Raw genomic sequence first — 26,272 nt, forward strand, 5'->3', positions numbered from 1 at the left:
ATGCCTGTGATGAAGGGCCTCCTCGCTCCTCAGAACACCTTCTTGGATACGATCACCAACCACTTTGATGGCACCCGTAAGTACTGCACAAACTGTACCCACCTGCCACTCTCCTTCACTCTGTGTTTCTAGCTTTAGGATGAAGACATTTCTGCTATGATCCATTATACACCATGGGCTTTCAAGAAAAAAAAACCTGCACAAAACTCCTTTTTTTCCATTTAAAGCAGTGTCAAGAGTGCCAAGGTCTAAGTATCTTGAATAGCAACTGCTCTGCCATGATTGAAAGCGTATGACAGTGCATGGCATTGGAAAGAATTATAAGCTCACACATCAAATAAAATGTGAGACTGATGAATAGAAAAAAGAAAAAAAAATCAGTCATAGGTTTCCTTTGCTTGAGGCATATTTCATCATTTGGCAAACTGTAGGCAGTGTGTTTCATACTTTTTCTAAAAGGATCTACATCTTTACATTTGAATCACCTGCTGATGTTATTCATTTATTTATTTAGGCTGCAAATCCACTACCTTACCCAATTTCCCCTGAGTGATCAATTAAGTATTTCTCATCCTGATTCTGAAATAATTTAGCCCTTGTCTTTGGGATTTTAGTCTGCATGCTTGCAAACTGAAACTGATAAACATAGCGCATACAAAGTGAAAGGCTTTCAGTCATAAAATACATGTTGAGTCTGATACATTTTGCAGAATCATTTTTGAATCTATTTAAGCTTGTCTGTTACCCAGCTTCAAACTCTGGCAGAGATTCATGACAAACACTGCCACAGAGAAATGCAGCCAACAGTAGCTGGAGCCATTTATAAGCTGGCACGTCACTGCTAATTAACTAAGCGAGTGATGGAGAGTGTCAAGAAAGGTGCCTTGTAGCTGAAGAGCCACTTGTTGGGCTGTGCTGCTGTTTGAGAAGGACATCTTTCCGCTATTAAGATTCATGCATTCTTGCTGTGTAGGAGTCATTCCACTTTTTGTTCAGAAAATAGAATATTTCAGTGCACAAAAAAAAAAAAAAAACATCCTTCAGCAAGAAGATGGTGAGCTGAAGATACTATACAGAGCCTCTGCCAACCATTCCCCTTCTTCAAAATGGAGTTCTTTGTCCAGACAAATTAAAAATTATATATAAAAAAAAAAAAAAAAAGGGTAACAAACACATTGATAGGACATGCTAACACACGTAAAATCTCAAACACAACTCAAAACCAAAGCTACCCCCCTTACAGAGGTTTAATAAATGAGAGTAGATGCCCACTTGTATTTCCGATTTTTTATCAACAATAGCCTTTACTACACCCAAAGTTACACATGACCAGAATTTTGAGGGATATCGATTTTCCTGATTGTGGCGTGACATTTATGCAATTTCGCATTTTCATCCTGGCTCTTTTGTTTTATTCCCAACTCACCACTCCAAGTATAGAGACAAGAGACATTCACAGGCACCAAAACACTCTTTCCAGAACACTATGAGGAGTGTGATGGAGTGTATACGGGTCAGACTGTGCTTGTCCTTTACAAAGTGACAGATTGAAAAATTCAGCGTGATGACACTCCAGCTCTCTCAAATTCAAATGGCATGAATGTTGAGGTTGACATTATTGCCAAATCCATGTCAGGGAATATATGCAAAGACATCACAGTGTGTCTGAACACATAACATGTGATAGTGGGGAAAAAAAGATTAATCAGAAGAAAGACAAGGTAATAATACAGTCACAATAATAAAGAATAAGAAACACCCAGTGTAAGTGAGCAGATGAAGTTGCAGTACATTAACAGCATTATAGGTCCATATCATGTGAAGGGTGGTCCAGCAGGTTTTCCCTTTGGTTGTGGCAAGTGGAAACATATTTTGCTACCAGAAGAGCAGTCAGTAATCTTTCCCAAAATGTTGGGAAGTTTACCTTCTGGAGGATTTCTGGGCAAACAGCACTGATTTTGTTGAGGAAATATTCCCTAAAATCTTTGTATGTATTGCATCCTAACCTTAACCTAACTATGGAGCTGTATACAGCACCACTGGAGGCACACATACCGCCGCGATGCACCCTTGAGCTATTTAGAGCTTGCATCACGGCCGCACACCAACCCTGAGTGGAACAGTGAAAACCATCCAGCCAAATCCTAACAAACAGCTTTAAATGTTGAAAGTACATCATTATTAACTAATTGTATCAGCGACACAGGACTAAGTTTAAGGTCCCCCTCCAGCCATTGATTAACCCCCTTAAAAAGTAATCTCTATTTAGCAATATATTAAGATGTATTTTTTTTTTTTTTTTTTTTTCAAATATAAAACATCCCTTCATGCCTTAAAAATGGCTTGGATATAACTCAACACCGTTTTATCTAATCTCTGAGTTTCATTAATATTGTTCATGTCAATCAACCATTTTGAGTTGGTCTTGTTGTTGTTGTTGTTGTTGTTGAGTTTTTTGAAAATAAAACACTCAAGTGACTGGTGGGGCGGGTGCTAATGATATGGAAAGCATCATCCCACCAGTCCAGACATTTTAGGGCACATAAACATTTTTTAGGGCACATAAACACACACAAACAAAAAACTTTTTTTTTTTTTTTTTTTGAGTGGAGGGGGCCTTTAATATTGATGTTTCACAACACATCAAATATTATTGGACTGGATAATATTAATGATAGGTTACTCACTTTATCTTCAAGGACTCACACCAAAGGAATTAAATAATGCACCTAAAACCACCAGCATTTATCACTCAGTCCTGGAGAAAGTCCACAAAACTGTCTCCGTGATTAAGGAATGTAATCCTCTTGATCGTCATAGCAGGCAAGAAAAAAATCCCCCCAAAACCCCAGAGATGGAACAGGGAAAAATAGAGGAAATCTTCACAAGGACCACAGAGAGAGGAGACCCCTTCATGGCCAGACAGGTGTGCAATAGGTGCTGAACAGCATTAACACACACACACACATACACACACATACACACACAGCCTTACACACACACATGCACCAGCACTGAAGACAGTTTCCAATCTTGGCTTCTACAATAGGCTACCTCTTTATCAGATGTGGAGGAGGGTGGACTGACCAAAGAGCTGAGTGGGAGGTGAAGAGGCTAACCGAAAAGCGATGGCTTCAGAGCAAGGCACTATCCAACCTGAAATCACCTTGAATTCATCACGAAGCAAAGCCTTTTCTGTGCGCGGCTTTTCTTTTTAGACAAGAGGATATTTATTGATTTTCAGTCGTCATAGCCTGGCTCGACAAGCCACGACAAAGTAGGGGAGGCCAACAACAAATGAAGGAGAAACTAAAACACTGTGGAAAGTGGAAAAGTCAGTAAAGTCAGTGGTGCAGGTGATGCATGTGGGGTAGTGTGCCTGATGTTGTAACGATGTTGTAGAGAATGAACTGAACATCAGGCCAATCAATTGAGTTCCCACAGCAATGATCCTGGGTAACAGCCTGTTACAGCCTGGGAGCACTGGGACCAGATGCTCCTGGTTGGCACTGGTGATCCCCAACCCCACCCACCAGGTATCTACAGGTAGGCAAAAGACCGACTGGCAGGGAACGGGGTTGTCACACAATTAAAATCTAAAAATAGCTGCTTTGAGGTGTGACACAGTAGTGTGAATGCGAATGTGAATGAGAGTGAAGACTAAGCTCCGGGGAATGTAGATGGTATCCAGCTGAGGTGACCCTGATATGCGAGCAGCGCAGTTAATTACAATAAATTATGCAGAGGCCAAGAGCCAATTAAATATTTTGCAGGTCTACCCCAGACTGCATAAAAGAAAGCAAGCAAGAAAAAAAAAAAAACATAATCATTCATCTTCTCAATCACCAACTCCCAATTACAGATAATATCAGTTTAAGATATAATCCTGAAATCAGTTCAGGGAGGTTGAAAATTCATTGGTGTAGGTTAATATTTATCCATGCTCAATGTTCTTTTTTACTTTTACTCTGTGGACTGTAGCATCAAAAGTGTCACAGAAACAGACTAACACTGGATCCAGTACATTTTAGATGATAATAGTAGCAACAGGACATAGCTCTTTGTTATCCTCCCTTTTCAACACTCTGCGTTGTGTTAATTGCCTGAGTGGGCATTGCAATTGCAGCTTTCTCCGCCTCATAAGACCTGTCAAGGATAATTACTGATCGTGACCACTGAGGACACTATGTATCCATCTCACCGCAGGAACAGTGTTTGAGTGATTGCAATTTTACTGAATGGAAGCCGATGAATTAATCTAATGCACAGTTTAGGAATCCATGAATTAAAGATATATGATAGTAACAAGTCAGTGACTAACAAATGAAAACCCTCAGTTATGTAATGATCAGTGGTGTTCTTGCTATGTAAATGTAATTATTCATGTGTGGCCTTTATCTTTGAGGTATGACAAAAGATCAAAAAACTTAATTTATTCTTTCTGATGTGTTAACCATTCACAGAATAGAACAGAGAATAACACTGTGACTGATTTTAGAGAAATACAAGTTCAGAGTAAAGCATACCTCTGTGTAAAAATTACAATCCATAGCATAGAAGGACAAGCAGTGTCCACTTGAGTTGTGACAAGAATGTGTATATTCTTGTAGATTTGCTCTCCTACCTCCTCAGAAATAATGCACGCAGCTTAGGTGATCAACTTATCAAATCATCACATAAGGGCCTCAGTAAAACAGCTGAGGTCATCCTGGAGTATGGTAATACATTCTTTCTCCTAAGTACTTGAGAGATTAGGGTCAGTGAACAAGGCTGAATGCGCTCGTACAGAATAAGGATAGTTTTGTGTACCCAAAGGACAGCCTTGGTAACCTCATAGATACAAATAGCAGCTCTGCCATATGCTTTTTCTCCTCAAATTGCTATGGCAACACAAGCATGGAGATATTATTTCTTAATTTAGCTTGTCATTGTGATTAACTCCACATATGTCTGGCAGAATCTATATCCACCTCAGAAACTGCATGTCTTTTCCTTGGAAAGAAATATTTAATCAAGTTTCCTGCTGCTTCATGTGATGATTAGCGGACCCAAAACCATAACCACCATCCATCTGCCTCAAATGAATCAGTGGCTGAATGCATCTGAACTGACTGACTTTCGTGCACGTGTTTACACTCTCCTGGCTTTGGGGCGAATACAAAACCTCACTTTCATTCAGAGTGACAGGGCTGAAGCGCAGGTCCGGCATAGTCTCTGTTACTATAACATCATTATTACAGAGTTTTGCTGCACAAGTGAAACAGCGTGTTTGAAATTTAATCTGTTTGCATTCAGATATTCAAATAACAGTTGAATGAAGAAATGAAAGAAAAAGCCATTCACAGGCCATGGTAGCTTTACATTTGACTCTCTATAGCAGGGTTATTTATCGACAGGTGAAAGCAAAGTGAATGCTGGCTGACATCTGACTGTTGACTCCTTTTACAATAAAGCCTTGAGCACACAACAGCCAATATCATCTCTTTTAAAAAATCATTTTGCAGCTTGTGAGGGATGGGCTAAAATGGAGGAAGGTAGTTAATTTCCCAGCTGCAACTTGTTTGCTTAACAGATAATGGCTACGTAATGGGGATAATGTTGCTCGCACAGCTTCATTGTTCCATTGCATTGGGAATATACCTGTTTGCTTGTTTGGTTCTCCAGGGTGCATAAGAGAGTGAATAACATAAAATGTTGGGAATGAAAGGGTTTTTCTCTTTCCACATTTAGTGTCAACCTTGGCTGACAGTGCATTTATGTTGCCTCTTGAAAATTCTCTGTCTTCATGTGCTGACATGAAGGTTGATGGTGGCTGATGGATGGCGGATGATGGTTCAGCATGAACAAAGTCTTTGGTATTTAACTAGAGTGTGTTTGAGTGTAGGAAACACACCAGGAATGGAGCTGACGAATGCTGAAGCTCTTCCAATCACTAGTTTCAGCCTAAACCTTGCATTTCTGCAGGCGTGAGCATGGGAAATAAACATTTCTAAAAGGTTGCTGAGAACCAACTGCAGAGGCAGAGGCCAAAGTAGAATGAGGGTTTTGATGCTTTTTGCAGATCAATAAGGTGATAGGTAAGGTTAAAAAGGAAATACACAATACACTTGTCAGTCAGTCAGTCAGTCAGTCAGTCACTGTGATGCCTTTTCCCTTGTTTCTGTTCTTCAAGCCTGTGTATCTTTTGGTGGCGCTTTCCTTCTTTTCTGTTAATCCGTAGTGGCCATCATTGCTCATAATAACTGCTCAGCTCACTTCCTGTTCACCACAGGAGAACCTTCCAGATGCCGGGTATCCAGAGTTTAAATGTAAAAGCTGCCCTGGACTATATGTGGGTTGAATCACTATTGTGGTATATGAACCAGCAATAGCAAAATGCAAAATATTTATTTATGTTCATCATCATGTTTTCAGTCCAAATTTACAACATGCTCCATCATGTACTCCTTTTTATGATGATAAAGGATGGTTCTCTGTTCTCATAAAGAAATTATTATTTTTTTCACCTTCCCTTATCCCCCACTTACACCTCATGTTCCAAGAGAACATGTTGTCTCCTTGTTGCAGTGATTAGCTTAAATGCTGCTGACATAACAACTGTTTCAACCAGGTCTGACTCAAGTTTTAATTTCAAGTGTTGGAGTGAATTTACAATGGAAGACAATATTCTCCATCACTTTTTCTCAACGCATAAAACCATCCTTTAGACAGGGTGGTATTCTCTCATTCAACTTCTGGGAACATGAACAGTTATGTAATTACCATCTATTGAAGCTCTGGGTGAAATATGCCTCTGTGTTGTCATGGAAACAATAATGTTGCTGGAAACCCAGTGATTTTTACTGTGGAGTATTATGGGATTAAGAAATCAACGTCCTGTATAAATAATGCATATGGAGATGAGGTCATATCCATAGAAGTATGAGCTGAAATTTACATTTCATCTCAAAAAGTCAAGGTTTGCTCTGCGTAAGCATTAGCCTGAGATCACCCATGGCAGCAGTGTCGTTATGCCCACTGCCTCACTGAATCCAAAGGAATGTGAATCAAGGATAAATATTCAAGAAGCTCTTGAGGAAATTATTTTTCCGAGGTAGTGTCCAACCAATATTTTCAGGTTTGGGTGTCACAAAAAAAAAAAAAAAAAAAAAAAAAAAAACAATACCAGCAAATTTGTGTGTAACATAACATACTTATTGGGCAAATCTCACAAATAATCATGTAGTATTCACCTACCCTATCATAATTTTTGAGAGATAATCAAGATAAATGAATCATTTCAAATTACTGATAGTTACAAAGACATTTTTGTACTGTTTAATAAATCGAGTCTGGTATTCATAGAACATCAATGTGTTTGGGTGTTTGGGTGTGTGATGCTAAAATAGGTTGCACCACCAGTGGTACGATCAAACCACTTTCTACAGGCTCATTTCCTGACTCCATTAATGGCCCCTGAGGAGCCTTCTAGAGCCACTCCAGGGCTCTGGACCCCTATAGAGCCAACTGGGTCCTTTCATACATCCATGGCATTCTCACACACACACACACACACACACACACACACACACACACACACACACACACACACACACACTCACACACACACACACACACACACACCAGCGTACTTCAAAGCCCTCTCTGATGTACATTAGACAAATGTTAGGAGGTTTAGGGGTACTGAGCTGAACCCACATGGAATGACTCAGATAATGAAAGGAACAAACTATATTTTATGCTGGTGAACTGACAGATGAATCAGACCTCAAGCTGACTGTGTACAGAAAGCAAAGTCGGAAGGAGGCGAGGCAACCAAAGAACCCGCTCCACCCTCGGTCCCCATGTCTGATTGTACTTTGCAGTTGTACTTTGCAGAGCTGCTGTTATCTGGTGGTTAATGGCTGGTGAAAATATTTTTGCGGCTGGAAAAATGTCAAAGTGTAAATCGATTCCTAGCAGCATATGAGAGACGAGCTGTTTAATCATTCTCTTTTCATTCCCTCAAGTTCACACTCCTTGACTTCACCTCCAACTGAGTTAGTCCTCTTTTATTTCTCACAGACAGTAACTTCCTGCTGGGCAATGCTCAGGGGCGCCATGGCTACCCCATCGTGTACTGCTCAGATGGGTTTTGCGATCTGACAGGCTTTGTTCGGAATGAGGTGATGCAGAAAACCTGTACCTGCCGCTTTCTCCACGGGGCTGAGACCAGCGAGAGAGTGATCCAGCAGGTGGACAAAGCTCTGGAGGGCCAACAAGAGTACCAGGGGGAAGTCCGCTTTTATAGGAAAAATGGTGAGGACCTCATCCATATAAATATCCAGACACAAGCACTTGAACACAAGCTCAGAAATACATACACAAGTAAGCATACACAAGCACATGCGTAGGTGTTGCACTTCTAGCCTTACCACTGGCCTGTCTTTTCCAACTAATATTATCCATAAAGTAATAGTAAGTCCTACACGTAAACTAGCTCCTTACATAAGTGATAATTGATGAGAAATAGCTATGTTAATTGAAATCCAATCATAATGGTGGAAGAATTGTCTGAGGGCTGCTGGTGGGTAATCTCAATCTAATAATTTAATTTTTAATATCATCAGGAAATCCATTTTGGTGCCTCTTGGATATCGTGCCAATTAAAAATGAGAAAGGCGAGGTGGTTCTGTTCCTGTTCTCCTTCAAAGACGTCAGTGAATCACATGGGAAAAGCCATCACCACAGCCGGGGAGACGGTGAGACCTGGTTGCATTTCCTAGAATGTTAACAGCCCTACTTTTTCGTGGACCAATTTACACTATTTTAACCCCAGACTGTCAAACTGCGAATGTTATTTGAATAATTAGAAGCGCCTGACATTGGAAGGTGGAGCTCAGTGGAGGAGTAAGTGGCATAATTACTATTTACTCATGATTACCATTTATTTAGTGCGTGTTTTATCTTTTATTTCAAGCAGGTATGACAGAGGATGGCCACCACAGCAGGAAAAACAGCCACCTTTCCCAAGCCAGGGAGAGGGGAAGGACCATTCTGTACCACCTGACCAACCTGTTCCCCAAGAGGAGCAGGGGCAAACTGACAAATGTGAGTTCAAACACGAGGCTTGCATATCAGTGAACACTGGCACAATCTGCATCCTGTACAAATTGAGGAGCTGTCTCATCTGTCTCATTAATGGAAAGCACCAGAAACTATGGTGTATGTGTTCCTGCCATGGTACTTTATGTCCTCTCAGAAAGAGAAAGAAATAATAAAAAGATGCAATAGCTATTAGCCTTATGGCTCTGAAACAACGGAGCAAAGACTTAAGAAAACACAAAAAAATGCTCAAGTTCAATTTTATTGTGATGTTTATTGAAAATTCAATGAAATACTTAAGCTCTCTCAGCCTTAACACAAAGGACACACCATCCTAAAAACATTACCAACCTACATAACATAAATGAACACACTGCATTCATATGTATTCACTATATACACATTATACTGTACACGATGACATTACATACAACAGAAATGTGGCATGCATCAGCTGTTCAGCAACCTGACTGCCTGTGGAAAGACACTGTTACTGAGATGGGTGGTGTGTAATTTGATACTGTGGTAATGTTTTCTCTATGGTAGGAAAGAGACCAGAGAATGAGTGGGGTGGCTGGTGTCCTTAATGATGTTTTAGGCTTTGCTTTTGCAGTGAGTGGTTTAAATGTTATTAAGTTGTGGTAGATCTGATGATGAGTCAATGATTTTTGCTGTCATCTTTGCAGTCTTTTGTAGCAGTGTGCAGTCCTGAACAATCACGTTGTCAAACCACACTGTGATACAACCTGTCATGAAACTCTTGATGGCACTGACTGTGACTGACATAAAAGTTCACAAGGGCTTTGGTACTCCTACCAAAACTACTGAGACGCCTCAGAAAGTACAGTCTCTGCTGTGCTTTCTTGTTTCTTTCTTGCTTTCTGTGCAATCGGTGTTGAGAGACCACGTGAGTGTGTATACCAAGAAATCTAAAACTATCCACAATTTCAACAGATGATGCATTGATGGAAGTAGGAATTTGATTATCGCTGATCTTTTTGACGTCAATGATTTATTTTCGTTTTCCCCGAGGTGTCACTGGGTCAGTTACAGTTGTTCAAGTTCTCAAGAGAAAATGTAGGCCTATATAAGCATAAGTGAAATTTTGAAGAAGTAGAAAGACAAAAATCAGAGATAAAAAAAAGCTGTGCATTAGAAATTTGAATTTTGAATTTTATGATGCTGTTGTTGTCCTATTTGGCAACACAGTCGTGTGTAAACAGACTGTACAATAGGGGGCCGAGACAGCAGCCCTGAGGCACCCCGGCCCCAAGAACTCATGTAGCTGAGTATATTTTGCCTATTCTCACAACGCTGGGTCTGCCTGTCAGGAAGTCATATAGCCAATTACAGATAAATTTACCCAGACTAAGGCCTCTGAGTTTCACCACCAGTTTGGATGGTACTGTTGTATTAAATGCAGAGCTGTAATCAATAAACAAACCTCTGACGTAGGTATATTTCTTTTCAAGTTGTACTAAAGCAGTATGCAGAACAAGTGAGATAACCACAGATTTATTGGAACAGCAGGCAAACTGTAATTGGGTCAAGGATAGCAGGAATAGTACATTTTATATATGATATAACCAATCTTTTCAGGCCCTTTATAATAAGCAACAGGCTGATAGTCATTACGGCAAGACAGCACAATGGTGGTTCTCTTAAAATACACTGGAACCACACACAACAGCAAGGACAGGTTACAGATGTCAGTAAACACCTGAGCTGGCTGAGTGTAGTATGTCTTGAGGACATCTGGGCCAGCAACTTTGCAAGCCTTAACCCTTTTAAAAGTTTTACTCACATCAGTCTCTGTCAGCCTCTATCTATTTATAGTCATCGTCTCAAGTCTTGCTTTTTATAAAGGTATGAAATAGGTTACTTTCACAACCAGCAGAGACTTTGCAGTATTGTGTGTGGCCGCCACTGCTCAGCCTGAAAGCCCATTTATTACTTGTGAAATAAAAGCAGAAAATGTACTGTGCATCTCATTAGTATCTCTAAATGTCTTCCAACCCACATCTATGCTGTCAAAAAAGCTTGACTGAACATTGTTTAATGCCGAGCTTACTGGTATTATGGTCGCACAAGAGTCTGTGTCTCAGTAGGTACTGGATAAAAATGCTGATTGTGATCATCCCTCTTGATCTTCAGGTTTTGCTTTATTTGACCTTTATTCTGCTGCAGACACCCAGCAGCTGTAATTACAATCCAGATATTTCAGTGACTAGAGGCCACTGAGAAAATCTTAACAAGATCTTCAGGTCCTGGACTATGTCTCAAATCTCTTCCTCAACACCACATTATTTTAATCACCAACTTTGCTGTAGATTTAAATATGTATTTCATCTATGGGGATTTTTTTTTATGTGATTATGTGTCCATCCTCTGTCAGAGTGTGTTCCAGAAACCATCTCTACCTGAGTACAAGGTGGCGGCAGTAAAGAAGTCTCGTTTCATCCTGCTCCACTACAGCATCTCCAAGGCCTTGTGGGACTGGCTGATCCTGCTGGCCACCTTCTACGTCGCAGTCACTGTGCCTTACGATGTCTGCTTCGTCAGTCATGATCAGGGCAGTGACCAGGACTCTCTCATCACCCGCAGCACTATAGGCAGTGACATCGCTGTGGAGATGCTGTTTATACTGGGTATGATCCACTGAGCTGGGTGCAGCGTTGGCGAGGGCTTTCATCACATGGCAGTTTAACTACATGTTACAGTATCTTGGTAGTTCAACTTTGCAGATATAGATAATATGTTTTATTTTTATACAGTAACTTGAACTTCGTATTTCCAAATCTGGTAGTCTTTTTTAACTATACTTGCTAGCTAGTTCATGTGAAGACACAGCAATAATGAGGTATGATGTAGTTGCAGTAGTTTCCTTGGCAATGGCTAACACATGAATAAAATCCCTCCTACCTTTCCTCACCCATTCAGGGTGTCTCTGTTGCCCCAGGTGGCAAATCATAATTAGATCTTCCTCACTTCGTCCCATTTTCCCTCCAAAGGAAGTGTGATAGCACAGCTGTCATGAGGCTCTCTCTCTCTCCCTCTCTCTCTCTCTTTCTACAAGTTTGTCTGGTGACAGCCATGCAGCCAGTGATGTTCATGATCAAAATTAGCTCACCTCTAATCACATCCTGTTGTTCCACTTTTTGTTAAATAAATCTTTTTTCATGGATGCAGATTTTTTTTTTCCAATCTTTTTTCATACAGCAACAGGGCAGTAAGAGGGGAGTGCTACTGCATTTCATATTTCAGAAATGATGTTGCTATGCCACAGCTCCATTTATATTCATGAACACTCACCACTGTAGCCAGGAACAGGAGAGAGGAGATTGTTCTACACTTAATCTGTGACTGTGAGGTGACCAAAGCTGTTTTTCTGACCATGTCTATAGATTTTCTGGCTCATAATACTAACTCATGTGTGTGATAAGGACAGAAGGATGGTCTAGAGGTTAGAGAGAGTGTCCACGAAATGGAGAGCTCTGCTTAAAGCCCCACAAAATCAAAAAAAATCTGCCATGCTTAAGTGTCTTTCAGCAGGCCATGTATCCCTGCCAGTTCCAGAGATGTCGTTCTGTAGCTAACCCTGAGCTCTGTCCTCAAAATTCCCCAAAGGAATCAGTGAAGTATTACTTTGCATTATTATCAGAAATGCTGCAGTAAAATAAAGCTGAGAAACATTTGGACAGAAAAGATCTAACATTCTCCAAAAAGTCAGTGGAGGAGGAGGAGGATCTTTGTTTGCAGCACATACTGGAATCTTAGGTGTCTGTTTTCGAGCTATGGAAGTCAGATGTTCTGAACGTACTAAAAGTTGGAACAGGTTACTTTAAAATATAATTAACTGCAAATTAATGATGACCTAAAAATGATCAGGAATGCATATAACCTGATTATGTCAAGTTAGTTTAATTTTACTTTGCAAAATCCATAGGCTGGTTACACAAAGATAATTCAAAAAAATTTATCTATTCCCTTTATATGGTGGCCCTGAGGGTCAAAACACAACAACATTCCACAAGACACAATATTTAACCGCTTAAGATACAACTATTATTTCAAGATCTGTTAAATATTGTTTGTTTCAATCTAAATGCTATTTCCCCACAAATGTATTTTTTTTTTAATAATGCAATGAATAATTACTTATGTTGCTGAAGTATTTCAGTTTTCCCAAATATTATTTTTGTATCCACAATACAGCAGTCTCAAGACATGCAATCGCCTAGACTTGAAGACAGAATGCTGTAAAACTGAATATTCCCCCTTGTATGCTGATCATGTTTCCTCTTTTCTATTTTCAGATATCATCCTGAATTTCCGCACCACCTACGTGAGTCAGTCTGGTCAGGTTGTGTATGATGCCCGATCCATCTACCTCCACTACTGTACCACCTGGTTCTTTGTAGATCTGATTGCCGCTCTGCCTTTTGACCTTCTCTATGCCTTCAACATCACAGTGGTGAGATGTTGTGTGTGTGTGTGTGTGTGTGTATACAGTATGTGTGTGTCTGGATGTGTGTTTCCCAATCTTGCTTGCCATGTCAGAGCAGCCACTCTTTTCCCCACTAAAACAGAGCAGAAACTAAAGTTGTTCTGTTCAATTGAGCAGTTTTTGATACTGTTATTCCCCCAAGAGCACTGGACTGTAAAAGATTAGTCCCACTACAAATGACTATCACTGCTCCTGTCGCTTCACTGAGCTTTCCCAATTCTCTGCCCGGTTCTCAACCCTCTCCTCTTCCATCCACAAAAAAACACTGTCATTTGTCCTGGATCCGTCTTTCCATGTTACAGGCCTCAGTTCACCCATAAAAACAATTTCACTCCAACAGAATCTCACTTAGTGTTGTCAATAATGATTTCAATTAACGCCTTCCCTGCACCTAATGTAATAGCACTAGAACAGCTTATGCGTAGCATTTATGTCGAAGCAATTGGAACAATATTGGAAAGGGAAATGTCATCACACACTGCATAAAATCTCTATCTTAAGTCATTTAGTTTCATACTGAGTCTTAAAATTGTGTTCTCCTTAAAACAAGTAAAAAAAAAAAAAGAGTTGTATAAACAAAGCAAAATAATGCAGATCAGCCCACTAGTTTCAAGAAAATAACACTTGACTCACAAAATGCTGGAAACCTGATTAGCTTTGGAAATGAGTGCGATTATCTCTCCCTCAGGCAGATTTTTTTTTTCACTTGTTTTATACTTAGCAAGATTGTTCAGACAGTTTAGATGGACATCTCTGTGCAGTGCATGAATGCACTTCCAAATAACTTAGGCCTTCCAAAGTGATGACTGTGTGTGCTCTGCTCCCCCTCCAGACCTCTTTGGTGCATTTGTTGAAGACGGTTCGTCTGCTGCGTCTGCTGCGCCTGTTACAGAAACTGGACCGCTACTCGCAGTACAGCGCTGTGGTCCTGACCCTGCTTATGTCTGTGTTTGCCCTGCTGGCCCACTGGATGGCCTGTGTCTGGTATGTCATCGGACGCAAAGAGATAGAGAGCAGTGACCCTGTCACCTGGGATATAGGTGAGTGTATTGTGAGTCTGTGTGCATATTGGGCAGCATTCACACTCAAAAATCAAGTTCCTTCTCCTTGATTATCTTTACTGGGCCATTTCATACTGCCTAGCTTTAGTGGTCCCGTGCTACACATCTCTTGCCATGCATGGTTGCTTCAGCATCGCTTCAATCTCTTCAAATTTCCTTAGCGTGCATCCTCTCAGGCCAGAGGAAGTGCAATTCACAGAGTATTGGGCACAGCCATTCCCCCCTTCAGAGTGTGAATCCAATTTAACCTGGCTTGCGCACAAAGATGCATTTCTTTCCAATATATGCCACACCAGAGGAAGAGAGGGACATTCACTCAAGTAGTCACATAGAAAAAAAAATCTTACCTAATTCACTGTGTTTCCTTTCAAGTAAGCTTCACCCCACTTTGCTTAGTTCAACCTACTTCCTTTGCTATTCTCTCAACCTCTGCCTCTCTCTTCTGGTCCACCAGGCTGGCTTCAGGAGTTGGGAAAGCGCCTGGAGACACCCTACATCAACAGCACAATGGGTGGGCCCTCCATGCCCAGTGCATATATTGCCTCTCTCTACTTCACCCTCAGCAGCCTCACCAGTGTGGGGTTTGGCAATGTGTGTGCCAATACAGATGCTGAGAAGATCTTCTCCATTTGCATCATGCTTATGGGTGGTGAGTTTAATGGTAATCACTTCTTGTGAAACACTGATTAAAGGTGCACTATGCAAAACTGACCATGGTCACTTGATGGGATGATGCTTTAACTCAGTGGTGCCCAACCCATTCCGCAAGAGTCCCCTGTCCTGCAGGTTTTTTTCGTTGCAGCTCTACTTTTGTACACCTGATCCAGTTTGGGGCCACACATTTTCATGCACACATTGTTCAATTTCAGCCAGTCAGCATTAAGCCCTGAATTGGAACAAGTGAGCAAGAGTAGAGCTGGAATAATTAAATAAATAAATAAATAAATAAAACACAGTACAGGACACAAAACTTGGAATATGCAAGTAACATGATATTTGAGTGTACTTGGTTCTCAAGTCAGTGGAGTCTACAGGGCCCTCACCTCAGGCGGCCCTTGGCCATTTTGTATAGCGCACCTTCAATGCCGAACAGTTTAAGAGTTTTGATGCCCTATTTTTTATTTTATTTTATTGTTTTTGCTTTCCATCTCACCTGCAGCCCTGATGCATGCGGTTGTCTTCGGTAACGTGACAGCCATCATCCAGCGCATGTACTCACGCCGCTCACTCTACCACACGCGGATGAAGGACCTCAAGGACTTCATCCGTGTCCACAGGCTACCTCAACAGCTGAAGCAGAGGATGCTCGAGTATTTCCAGGCCACGTGGTCTGTAAACAATGGCATCAATGCCAATGAGGTGGGTTAGCACATAAATTAATGGCATACTTTGGCCTTAGATGACTTGTTTCTTTTGATGCTGGTCATCCCTCTTCACTCTCTCCACTGTCAACTGATAATACAAAAATGTAAAAAAAAAAAAAAAAAAAAAAATCTCCACATCTCAAATTGGAAAAAAAAAGAATTACATCCATAAAGCTTTCACAACGTGCTTGTGGCATTTACAAGTGAGAATAGCTGCACTAAAGTAATTTTAAACAGTGTTAAGATTGGCGATGTGATCACAAGTACATATCTTTTCGACTTAACTACCGTATGCCAACTCTTGAGACTGTGTGGGCTGTGGTAATGTCCTTTTCATGAGGCACAAAAGCAAGCCATCATGTTGGTATTTGCGTGGGTGCTAGATTCCAGATTGAGTAATGTCTCATCCTTTAAATATAGGTCACCTCAAATTCACTGGAGTCTCATTCCATTTCCTTAAGTGGATGAAATTTTAGCACAAATTAGAACTTTGTTAACAAAGCCAAAGCAGACCTAGGAGCAGCACCCTATAATTACCAGGGTAAGAGTTGAAAACGAGAGAATACTCATTAACACCCTCGTATGCTGCCATCTGTAGATAATTTATTCACTGCAGAAGATAACTTACACAGCCACTGGTTTGTGAGAACATGCTGGCTTTGACACCTCGAGTCTGTGTAGCCTAGCACATCATGTGAGCTCAAACACCTTTCAAGCCGCAGTCGTAGTGTGTGCCTTATTTAGTATTCATCAAGGAACATCAATTACGGGTTTTTGAACTGAAATTCTTAAAGAGTCAGGGCTACCTGATGGGAAATAATTTCTTCAAAGCTTTATGTTTCAAACATATCTCAAAATGTTGGTGCTTTTTGTTCCATGTAGAAGTCTTAAGTCCATTAAAAAATCATGCAGAGCTGTCAAGAGCTCAATCAAAGCATGGAAGGGGCAATTTCCCTCTCACATATGCCCTTTAAATGATATATAATGCCTATGAATTAGAAAAGTACAGCACACTGGATAAAATCAAACCATATTATAAAGACTAACAGATAGATTAAAAAAAGAAAAGAAAAGAAAAAAACCCCAGATGTGCACTTTTGCACTCTGCTCACCTCTCTGCCATGCAACCCACACAGGGCTAGAGTACCATGCAATTTCCTTTTAAATCAGTTTTTTTTTTTTTTTTTTGCCGCTGTTCATATTTTATTCGAACAGTAGCATTGCAAGCAGCGTTATGTGTCTTTTCCTTTAAAGCAAACCTGATAAAAATATCATATAAATATGTATTTCCGCTTCAGTACCGATATTCCTAGCTTGTGCACAGTTAGTTCAGGTATGATTCATATCTTCAAGTTAAAAATATTACCTTGTTTTACAATTAGTGTGTACACTTGGAAGACAAGATATGTTTTTCTGAAAACAGATCCAGATCCAGGACCACCTACCGGGATCAATCACTACCAAGTCATGACAGCCATGATAATAACAGCACTCCTGTCGTTTTGAAGGAGGCTTTTTTATTGACCATATGAGCTCCACATATTTCAGCAAAGTCTTCAACCAAGCAGCATTTCAAAAGAGCATAGGGTTTTCTTTTTTGGGGAGGAGAGGGAGAGTGTCATTCAAGTGTTGTTATTCATAACTTTTTCATACCAAGCTTGCAATAGTTTTTGGCAAAGCACTTAGGCAGTTGGCAGTGTGAGGAAGCACACTTGTGTTCTGTACGAGGATGCCAAGTGTTAAAACTTTTGATCAATGAAAAGAGACAGTAGTGATATCTGTGAGAAAGGAGGAGCTATTTCATGTCTCCCTCTCAAGCACTCTCTTTTTAGTACACCCATGGGACTACCAAATTGCCTTGTAATGGTCTTTATGTTTTTCACTTCCGTTCTTTTAGCTTCTGCATGACTTCCCAGATGAACTGCGAGCAGACATTGCCATGCATCTGAACAAGGACATCTTGCAGCTGCCTGTGTTTGAGCGGGCCAGCAGAGGGTGTCTGCGCTCCCTCTCCCTGCACATCAAGACCTCTTTCTGTGCACCGGGGGAATACCTTATCCGCCAGGGAGATGCCCTGCAAGCCAACTATTTTGTCTGCTCAGGTTCCCTGGAGGTTCTCAAAGACGGCATGGTTCTCGCTATCCTGGGTCAGTGCAAGACAAGTGTCAAACGCTCCCCCTCACAAGTGCTTCTTACTCTGACCCAGAGAAGTCAGAGATACGGCCCCTGGGCTACATCAGGCCTGACAGCAAGTCCCCCAAGATGTTTTTGAGGGAAAGAAGAAAAACATATGTTTCAACTGAATCCAGTTAAACTGAATTAAATTGAAATATTTGCATCCAATTATTCTCAACTATGTGTAATAAGAAAAATAAGAGGCTTCAATGATGAATTGACAAATTAATGATTAATGATAAATTATAATAAATTAATTAGCCTTACCGCTGCAAACTATCCATCAGCTGGAAGTAGAACTGGCTAGAAGTATAGGAAAGACCACCAGGCTAGTTCCTGCACTGACCTTTGCTGCCTTATGTTAGTTTAGCAAACTGTGTAGCAAACTAGTGAACGACATGCTATCAAAAAAGCAAAAGGTTGACACAGATTGTAGAATTTTTCGAGATGGAAGTTTAAATCAGAAAGTAGCCTAAAATGTCCATGGGTCAACTAGGGTCATATTCACGTCCGGACAAAAATCATCCAGCCCCTGTGAGGTCTCATTTGAAAGGATGCAGCCCTCTACCTAATCTGAATGTGACAGCCCTGCTCTAACCCCTCTGTTTTACCCACTATTCACACAGGCAAAGGTGACCTTATCGGGGCTGACCTGCCGGGACACGACCAGGTGATCAAGACCAATGCAGACGTGAAGGCGCTGACCTACTGTGACTTGCAGTACATCAGCGTCAGGGCTCTGAGAGAGGTGCTCGGACTCTACCCGGAGTACGGCAGCCGCTTCAGCTCTGACATCCACCACAACCTCACCTACAACCTGAGAGAAGGCAGTGAAGCTGATGTAAGACATGTGCCATCACACCTAGGCAATAACAAGCACACAGGGGAAATAGAGGGAATATTTTCTTATACCTGTATTCTATTTAATTGCCTTTATTCAACAGCACACAAATACTTTTGTAATTATTTGTTAAATCTGACTTCTTATCTCTAGGGAGTAACACGATTTCCACGGTCCCCCAGGCTGTCTCAGGTATGTGTGCCTCGCTGAGGTTATTACTGCAGTCTTTTTCTGTTTGACAAACATCGCCTACTGTACAATCTGTTTTCACATCATAAGGTACTGTTTATGCATAACCTGCTTCACTTAAAGTTTGGAATAATTGATCAGGTGCGGAGAAGTATCTGTCTTATTAAGTGAATGCAGGCATCATGTCACGGTCTGATCCCTGAGATCTTTCATGACAATTTGCATTATAACTAGAAACTGCAAGGGTGTTTTTAAATAGAAAGCCTGAGGTCTATGTCGCCTCCCTTTTCTCTTCCCTGTTTGTGTTTCAAGGCATCCCTTAGTTCCCACAGAATTCACAGTCACATAATATTCCTATTCCTCATAGTTTTTCATAATGATTAAAGAATGTTTACATGTCAAATAGGTTTTGGGACCAAGTAGTTTGATATTTGGAGATACCAGCTGTGTCACTGCTGAACCTGAAAAGCTTCTTCCTAGGCATCCTTGGGTTTTTATGGCACTGTCATAATTGTTAGTGTAAAAATTAACCCTTTTAGTCATTGTTGTTCACTGAGAAATTAAGAGAAAGTGTAGACACACTGTCATCCTAAACTGTGATAAATAAGTGATAGATGAGCCTGTTAGCTTTTCCCAGAAAGCTGGTGCAAGTTTATTATCATTTTTATCATTTTATTCAGTGTTTATTCAAGTTGTGTCTAAAGCTTGTATTGAAGACCTGAGAGTGAAGAGAGGAAAATAGATTATGTACTGGAGAGAACTCTACAACGTAACCCATCTTGTACTCATCATGTCTAAATTCACACCAGATATACACATTTAGAGACTACTCTTGTGAAAAATAAAAATCTCATGTGAACATATATCTCCAAACCCTCTCTTTGTACTACCAAGCAGTCTGAACAATTAGGGTTGGTAATTAAAAACTGTGGTTTAATGCCTAATTAAATCATTGAGTGAACTAAAAAAAAATAACCACCTGCAAAACAAACTGCAAAGCAAAGTCACGACCAAATAGAATTTGATTAACATCAAATAAAAACTCAGATGAGAAATGTAATACATGGTGCTAATACATGAAAGGCAACAAAGGATTTTTCTAAGAGAAATGTGTCTCTGCCAATAATATTACTATCAGAACTGAAGATATATTTGGTTTGTGTGCTTACTTATAGATGTAAGATTATAGATGTTAAATAAAGGTAAATAAAAATAAAAACTATACACACTATACACACTATATACACTATGTACACCCTTCACATGAAACAAATATGACTATGTAACATTAAACCAAAAATATTGCACTTTTATAGTATTGTGCTAATTTTTTGCATTGTAAAATTGGATAACTGCACATGATAATTGCACATGGAGAGGGAAATAGCAGAATAAACTCTAAGGTCACAATGATGAAATACAAGATAAATATGATGACACAAAATAAACAATGAAATGATACATCGATAAATAACATAGATAACCTCAAATAAATGGTGCTAATTAGCTGTGATGTTATAAGTGGCGGATGTCGCCGGGTGATAATGACAGAGACAACAGCAGTGTTACATTATGCTGCTGTTCAAACGTCTCATGAACAGTTTAAGTTTTTTTTTTTTTTTTTTTTTTTCTTCATATCCCAACAAACTGGGCAGAAAACTGAGCTGGATATCACGATGATGTCTCCAGATGACCTTGTGAGGGTGCATTTTTGAAAGTCCAAGTCTACTCAAAACTCTTTATGTCCACTCCTAATGCATGTACCCACGCTGAAAAAGTTCAGTTCAGTTTTGTGTGTCTGAGATTTAATTTCCTGTGGTATTATTCTGGTAGGCTGCACTCAGTGAAAAGAGAAATGTATTCTGACAGTTCCGAGGTCACAGACTAAGGCTGCTGCTTAATGGGAATATCTTGGTGCCACTCAGCTTCTGAGTTCTGCATGGAGAAACTGTACAGTTCTTACACTTATACTTGAAAATGTGTGCTCTTTGACTCTTCATTTGATAGGCTATGTGATTTCATAGAATTCACCTGTGAATAATGAGAAGCATTCATTTTTATATCCCGGACCTCATTTAATTAGGATAGCAGTGTTTACTTGTGCTTTGGACCCTAAATCTTTAAAGCCACATTCTGCAATTTGTGTTTATATGCATCCTATTATGGCTCTGCACAAGTGGATGCATATCTTTAGTCTATACAGTGTATACCCTAAAATGTGAGTGATTAGTAGCTAAGCAAAAGGTCATCTTGCTGGCTAGCTAGTACAGTGACAATTAATTTCTAAGATTGTAGCTAGCAAAATATAGTGCTATTCATTTGACCAAGACTGGCCCATTTTGTGCCAGGTATGTTTGAATTTTTAAGTTTAAATGGCTATTACCCAGAAATAACATGTTGTCAAAAAACTGTGTGCTTCTTGGACCTAAATTTCTTCTAACTGGCAGGTAGGTGTGGAAATCGTGGGGAAAAAATTGCAGTAGATTCAACTATTACAGGCAATTTTGACTTTATTACTTACCGCTATTCAGGAGAAAGATTTATATTTTGTGCTTAAATTTTGATTTGCTTCCTGTGCACCGAGATTTCCCATCAGTGGCCACACCTGAAAATAGCTAACAGGGTTAATCTACTGTGTCTCAGTTAAAGGGAATGGGATGCTCTTCTTTGTACATTATTACACAACAAAAAAGCCTTTCCAAGTGCAGACTCTTTTAACAACCTCCATTCAATTCTAAAAATGTGGGAGAAAACTTAACAGCCTTTCCAATCATCTTCCCCCCAGGGCTGTGTTGCTACGGACCATAAACTGCCCTTCATTATTGAGACAGATGATGTGGGCTGTGGAGAGGACATGGGACACGCCCATCAGAAGAGGCTGCCCCTGCTGCATGGTATGGGTAGTCCTGTTCGCCAGCCCTGCCACAGCTCGCCACTGGGGGAGGATCTCCGCCGCGTCAATGCACTTCGCCTCTGTCGATCACCTGTTCAGGGGAGTCGAGGCCGCAGCCTTTCCCCTCAGCCGTTCACCAGTGAGGAGGTCTCCCCCTCTACCTTTCCCAGTCTTACTGATGAGCCAGGCTTGAGCCATCGGCCGACCAAGCTGCTCATCCCCTCCTTGCACTGTGTCAGCCCACTGGACTTGAGCCCCAGGTGACCCATTCGATCTGCTTTATTCAAATATGAATTGCTTATCAGTTTGCATCTATTTTAGAATTATGTAACTCTAATTTGTCTCTCTACCAGGGTCGTGGATGGAATCGAGGACAATGGCCATGCATTTCAATTTAATGTAGAACCAAGCGAGGCCAAGACTGATGGAAAAGGTAGGACAGCAAACTGTCCAGGACTGTGACAACAAAAGCTTTGATTGAAAAGACTCTGCATCAGCAAGGGCTTCATCATAAATTATTCATACAAGGTTGGATCAACAAAGAAAATATTAGATCTGTGACATTTTGTTGTGTCTCCACATTTAATCAGCATCTATACATATCAAAGCTATTTATGGCATGACTGATTTGGGATTAGTTGTTATCTGACATGGTAGCATAAACTTCATTATGACTAAAGACACAAAGTGGTGATATTTCAACCATATGTGTCTTTCATATGTTTTTTATCTTTAACAGACCCATTCCAGGTGAGTGCTAACCTGCTTCTCGAGACAGAGGAAGTGAGACAGAACATCAGCAAACTGAACAAAGAGGTATGGCTTAACATAAGACAAATCGCTGCTGGCTACACATCTAAAAACAGGCCTCTCTTGATGCACTTTCAGTTATTAAAGGTGAACTATGCAAAAGGCCGATTGAAGTGACATCCCTTTAGAATCAACTGCCAAAAAACAGGAATAAGCACATAATCTATCAATGAGTTGGATCGGCAATGAAAACCATGTTGACTCAACCATCAAATTATGTGCTCTGTCAACATTTTTTTTGTCAGTTGAATTGTCATTTCATCATTTGTCAATTGACCCTTGGCAATTTTATATAGCGCACCTTTAAGTGCAATGCTCAAGTTATGTGGGGACAAGATTTTTACTGCCAAAGTAAACTGTAATGCTCAGAATTTAATTGTAGTCTTTGAAGCAACTAGGCATTTATCCCCCTCCCTCCAAGTTTATCTCTGATTGTTGTCATTGAGTAGTCCAGAATAATCAAATAGACATGCCCCTACAGCTAACATGTCTTTTCCTTTTCAGGTGAACAACTTGAACCAAGAAGTATCCAACTTGACCAAGGAGCTCCATGAGATGATGCATTTCCTGCAGTCTCATATGAGCATGCCACATTATACCTCTCCAGTTTCCACATATTCCTATGGCATACAGATAGTTCCTAATGCCAGTGTGACTTCTTCCAGTGAATGGCAAACCCAGGTACCGTATAATATAGCCACCAGGCCACACCTCCATCATGAGGCAATTTCCCATCCTTCCAGAAATGCGTGGGGCTGCAGTGGGATGCCCACCCATGGGAGAAGTTCCACCCTGGGGCAAAAAGTTGAGGTGGACCATTTGCTCCGTTCTTCTAGCCCCATGTCGTCCTGTTTACACCTATGCTGCTCTGACAGGGACAGAGCCACCGGTCACAGACTGCAGAGCCAGTGTAGCCCTTTCCAAACTTCCAGAACAACACCCAACTCTCCTTACATGACGCACTCTCATGAACGGGGAGGTCCATCCCTCCTGGGTCTCAGTTCTACCTTTCACGGCTTCCCAGTGAACTGTCAGGTGTCTCAGGTGGGATTCAAGGCCTCTATCCCCACTACAAGTAGCTGTCACTCTTTGTATGCTTCAGGAAATCTTAGCCAGTCACACCCCTCTCTGAGTGTGCAAGCCAACTCTGATCTCGCACACTCTCAGGCCAGCTCCCCCACACCCATCCATTCCTCCATCACCCCCACAGGTCAGCCCCAGCTCCACACTGCCTTCAGCTCTCTAACCCCCTCAGGGGTCTACACCTCGGTAAGCACAGCACACAACCAGAGCCAGCAGGGGTCAATCAGCAGTCCCAGACAAAATGACCTGGTAGGATCCAGCCCTATCCAACACACACAGGACCTTGTGCATTCTGTTCTGGGGCAATCAACAGGAAAAGACTTTAGAGCTTCCCAGTATCCAGATGTGACGTCCAGACCGGAGAGGACAGACAACGGTATCATGGATTGTCAGGGCAGTAGCAGCGGTACTCTGACTGTTGATGTTGAACCGCTGTGGGACCTGGAGATGGCACAAGCTCCACTCTGAACACAACAGTATTTTGTTGCATTACTGCATGATAACAATGACTTTATTGTACCTTCAAAAGACTTTTGTGTACAGGATAGTGATTCCAACCCAGAAACATCTACTGCTGAAAAAAAAAAAAAAAAAAAAACACTGCCAGAAGTGAATAAAATGTTTAGCCCTTTTTCCACTGCAGGAACTCTCCCCAGGGACTAGGCACCTTTTAAATAATTGTCTGCGCAGGTACTAGAGTCAAAATTTAGTTACGTGTTTTTCTACCCCAAAAAAATTCCCTGCTCGGGGGCAATATTTTTTTTCCTAGGATGGTGAAGGTATGAACTAATTGACATACATTCATTCCCCACAGCCTTTCCTTAATGTTATCCATAACCAGCTGATGCCTAACCCTAACCCCAATGCTAAACTTGCTCCAAAACTTGATATACAAAATAGGAACAAAATCAAAGTACAAGCCAGTAACCACAAAAAATTGTGCGAACTGTGAAAATTAATAATAAAAGTCAGTAATCTGTCCACAAGGGGTTTTAAAAAAGGTTAAATAGCCTGATGCTTCATGACTGTGAAAACTGACAGGTAAAACAGCTGTCATTATTTCATAGCTGATGCAGACTCATTTGCCTAATCTTCATGGGTCTTAAGATCGCAGTGGGAATGAAGATAGCAATGGAAAAGTAGTCACTGGAACTACTTTACCATGGTAATTAGGGTGGAAAAGCGACTTTTCATAAGTACTTGTATATCCTTTAATATGTTTACCATGATAATGAGCATACTTTGTATAAGTGGGTAGAGATGGCTCACTAGTCTACATGGCTCATTAAAGGAACAAGGCGTTAATGTCCTCCAGTTATATGCTCCAGATTCTCTAGAATTTGTGCGTTCATGAAAATATGTCTTGTGTTGGGTACATCAAATGGAAAAATAAAGCAGGTTGGAATAAACTGAATATTACTTGTTGGCATCACAGACATTTCAGGACATCTGCAGAAGGTGGGTTTAAAAATTTCAGTGTTGTCATCATGGCCGTTCAATGTGTGTGTGTGTGTGTGTGTGTGTGTGTGTGTGTGTGTGTGTGTGTGTGTGTGTGTGTGTGTGTGTGTGTGCTATCACTGACTTTTTGGAGCGTTGCAATGCAGGCCACAGGATACACAAGCCTGCAGTGACACCCAATGGTACTAAGTGATTACAGCAAAGAAAGCAAGAAATATATTTATTTAAGTGTTCCCTTTGATAGAGATACATGAAAACAAAAATGAACTTTGATAAAGAGAGCTTAGCATTGCATTGCACATTCTGCAGTATCAAGTACTTGAAGATGTCAGTCTCATCTCTTTGAGACCTAGCAAATCACAAACATTACAGCCCTGTTATTTAAAACTGCAGACATGGTGTGTTTTTCTAAGTACGAGTGATCAGCTCTGGGAAGACAAGATTGTCTCGCAGTTAGAAAGACCATCTTGTAAATAGGCTATAAGTCCAGAGTCAGTCCATGCAATATCCAGTCCTGCATGTAGACCTACCACTAAACCTCTACCCTCTCCTAACAGTGTAAGCTCATGTCTCCAGCATCTAAATTATGTAGCCTATGGAGTTTTATTAATGAACACAACATGTAGAAATGTGACATCTATAGCCTATTTTACACAGACTGTACGAGGTGGGAATCTTGCACCATTTTTCCGCCTCACTTCTGTGTAAAATGTACAGACATGGAATGGAGGGACATCGTTAGCCAGCGTTAATCCAGCAGCAGAGGTAAACCGGTAGCTGGGGAGACAAGGGGCTCTGGGAGCTTCT

The 26,272-nt window shown here is 40.8% G+C and overlaps 1 protein-coding gene across 1 annotated transcript; it reads left to right on the forward strand.

Annotated features, from left to right (window-relative positions):
* Positions 1–24,475, forward strand: kcnh4a (potassium voltage-gated channel, subfamily H (eag-related), member 4a). Its single transcript, XM_030057284.1, has 16 exons — positions 1–76; positions 8,065–8,298; positions 8,610–8,741; positions 8,972–9,090; positions 11,480–11,732; positions 13,401–13,558; positions 14,424–14,631; positions 15,107–15,301; positions 15,812–16,011; positions 17,914–18,163; positions 18,818–19,032; positions 19,186–19,224; positions 22,007–22,374; positions 22,468–22,547; positions 22,854–22,930; positions 23,429–24,475. Exons 1-16 carry the CDS (start codon positions 1–3, stop codon positions 24,473–24,475), a joined length of 3,651 nt encoding a protein of 1,216 aa, XP_029913144.1.
* The last annotated feature ends 1,797 nt before the right edge of the window (positions 24,476–26,272 follow it).

Source organism: Myripristis murdjan, chromosome 8 (genome assembly GCF_902150065.1).
Source record: "Myripristis murdjan chromosome 8, fMyrMur1.1, whole genome shotgun sequence".
Lineage (NCBI taxonomy): Eukaryota > Metazoa > Chordata > Actinopteri > Holocentriformes > Holocentridae > Myripristis > Myripristis murdjan.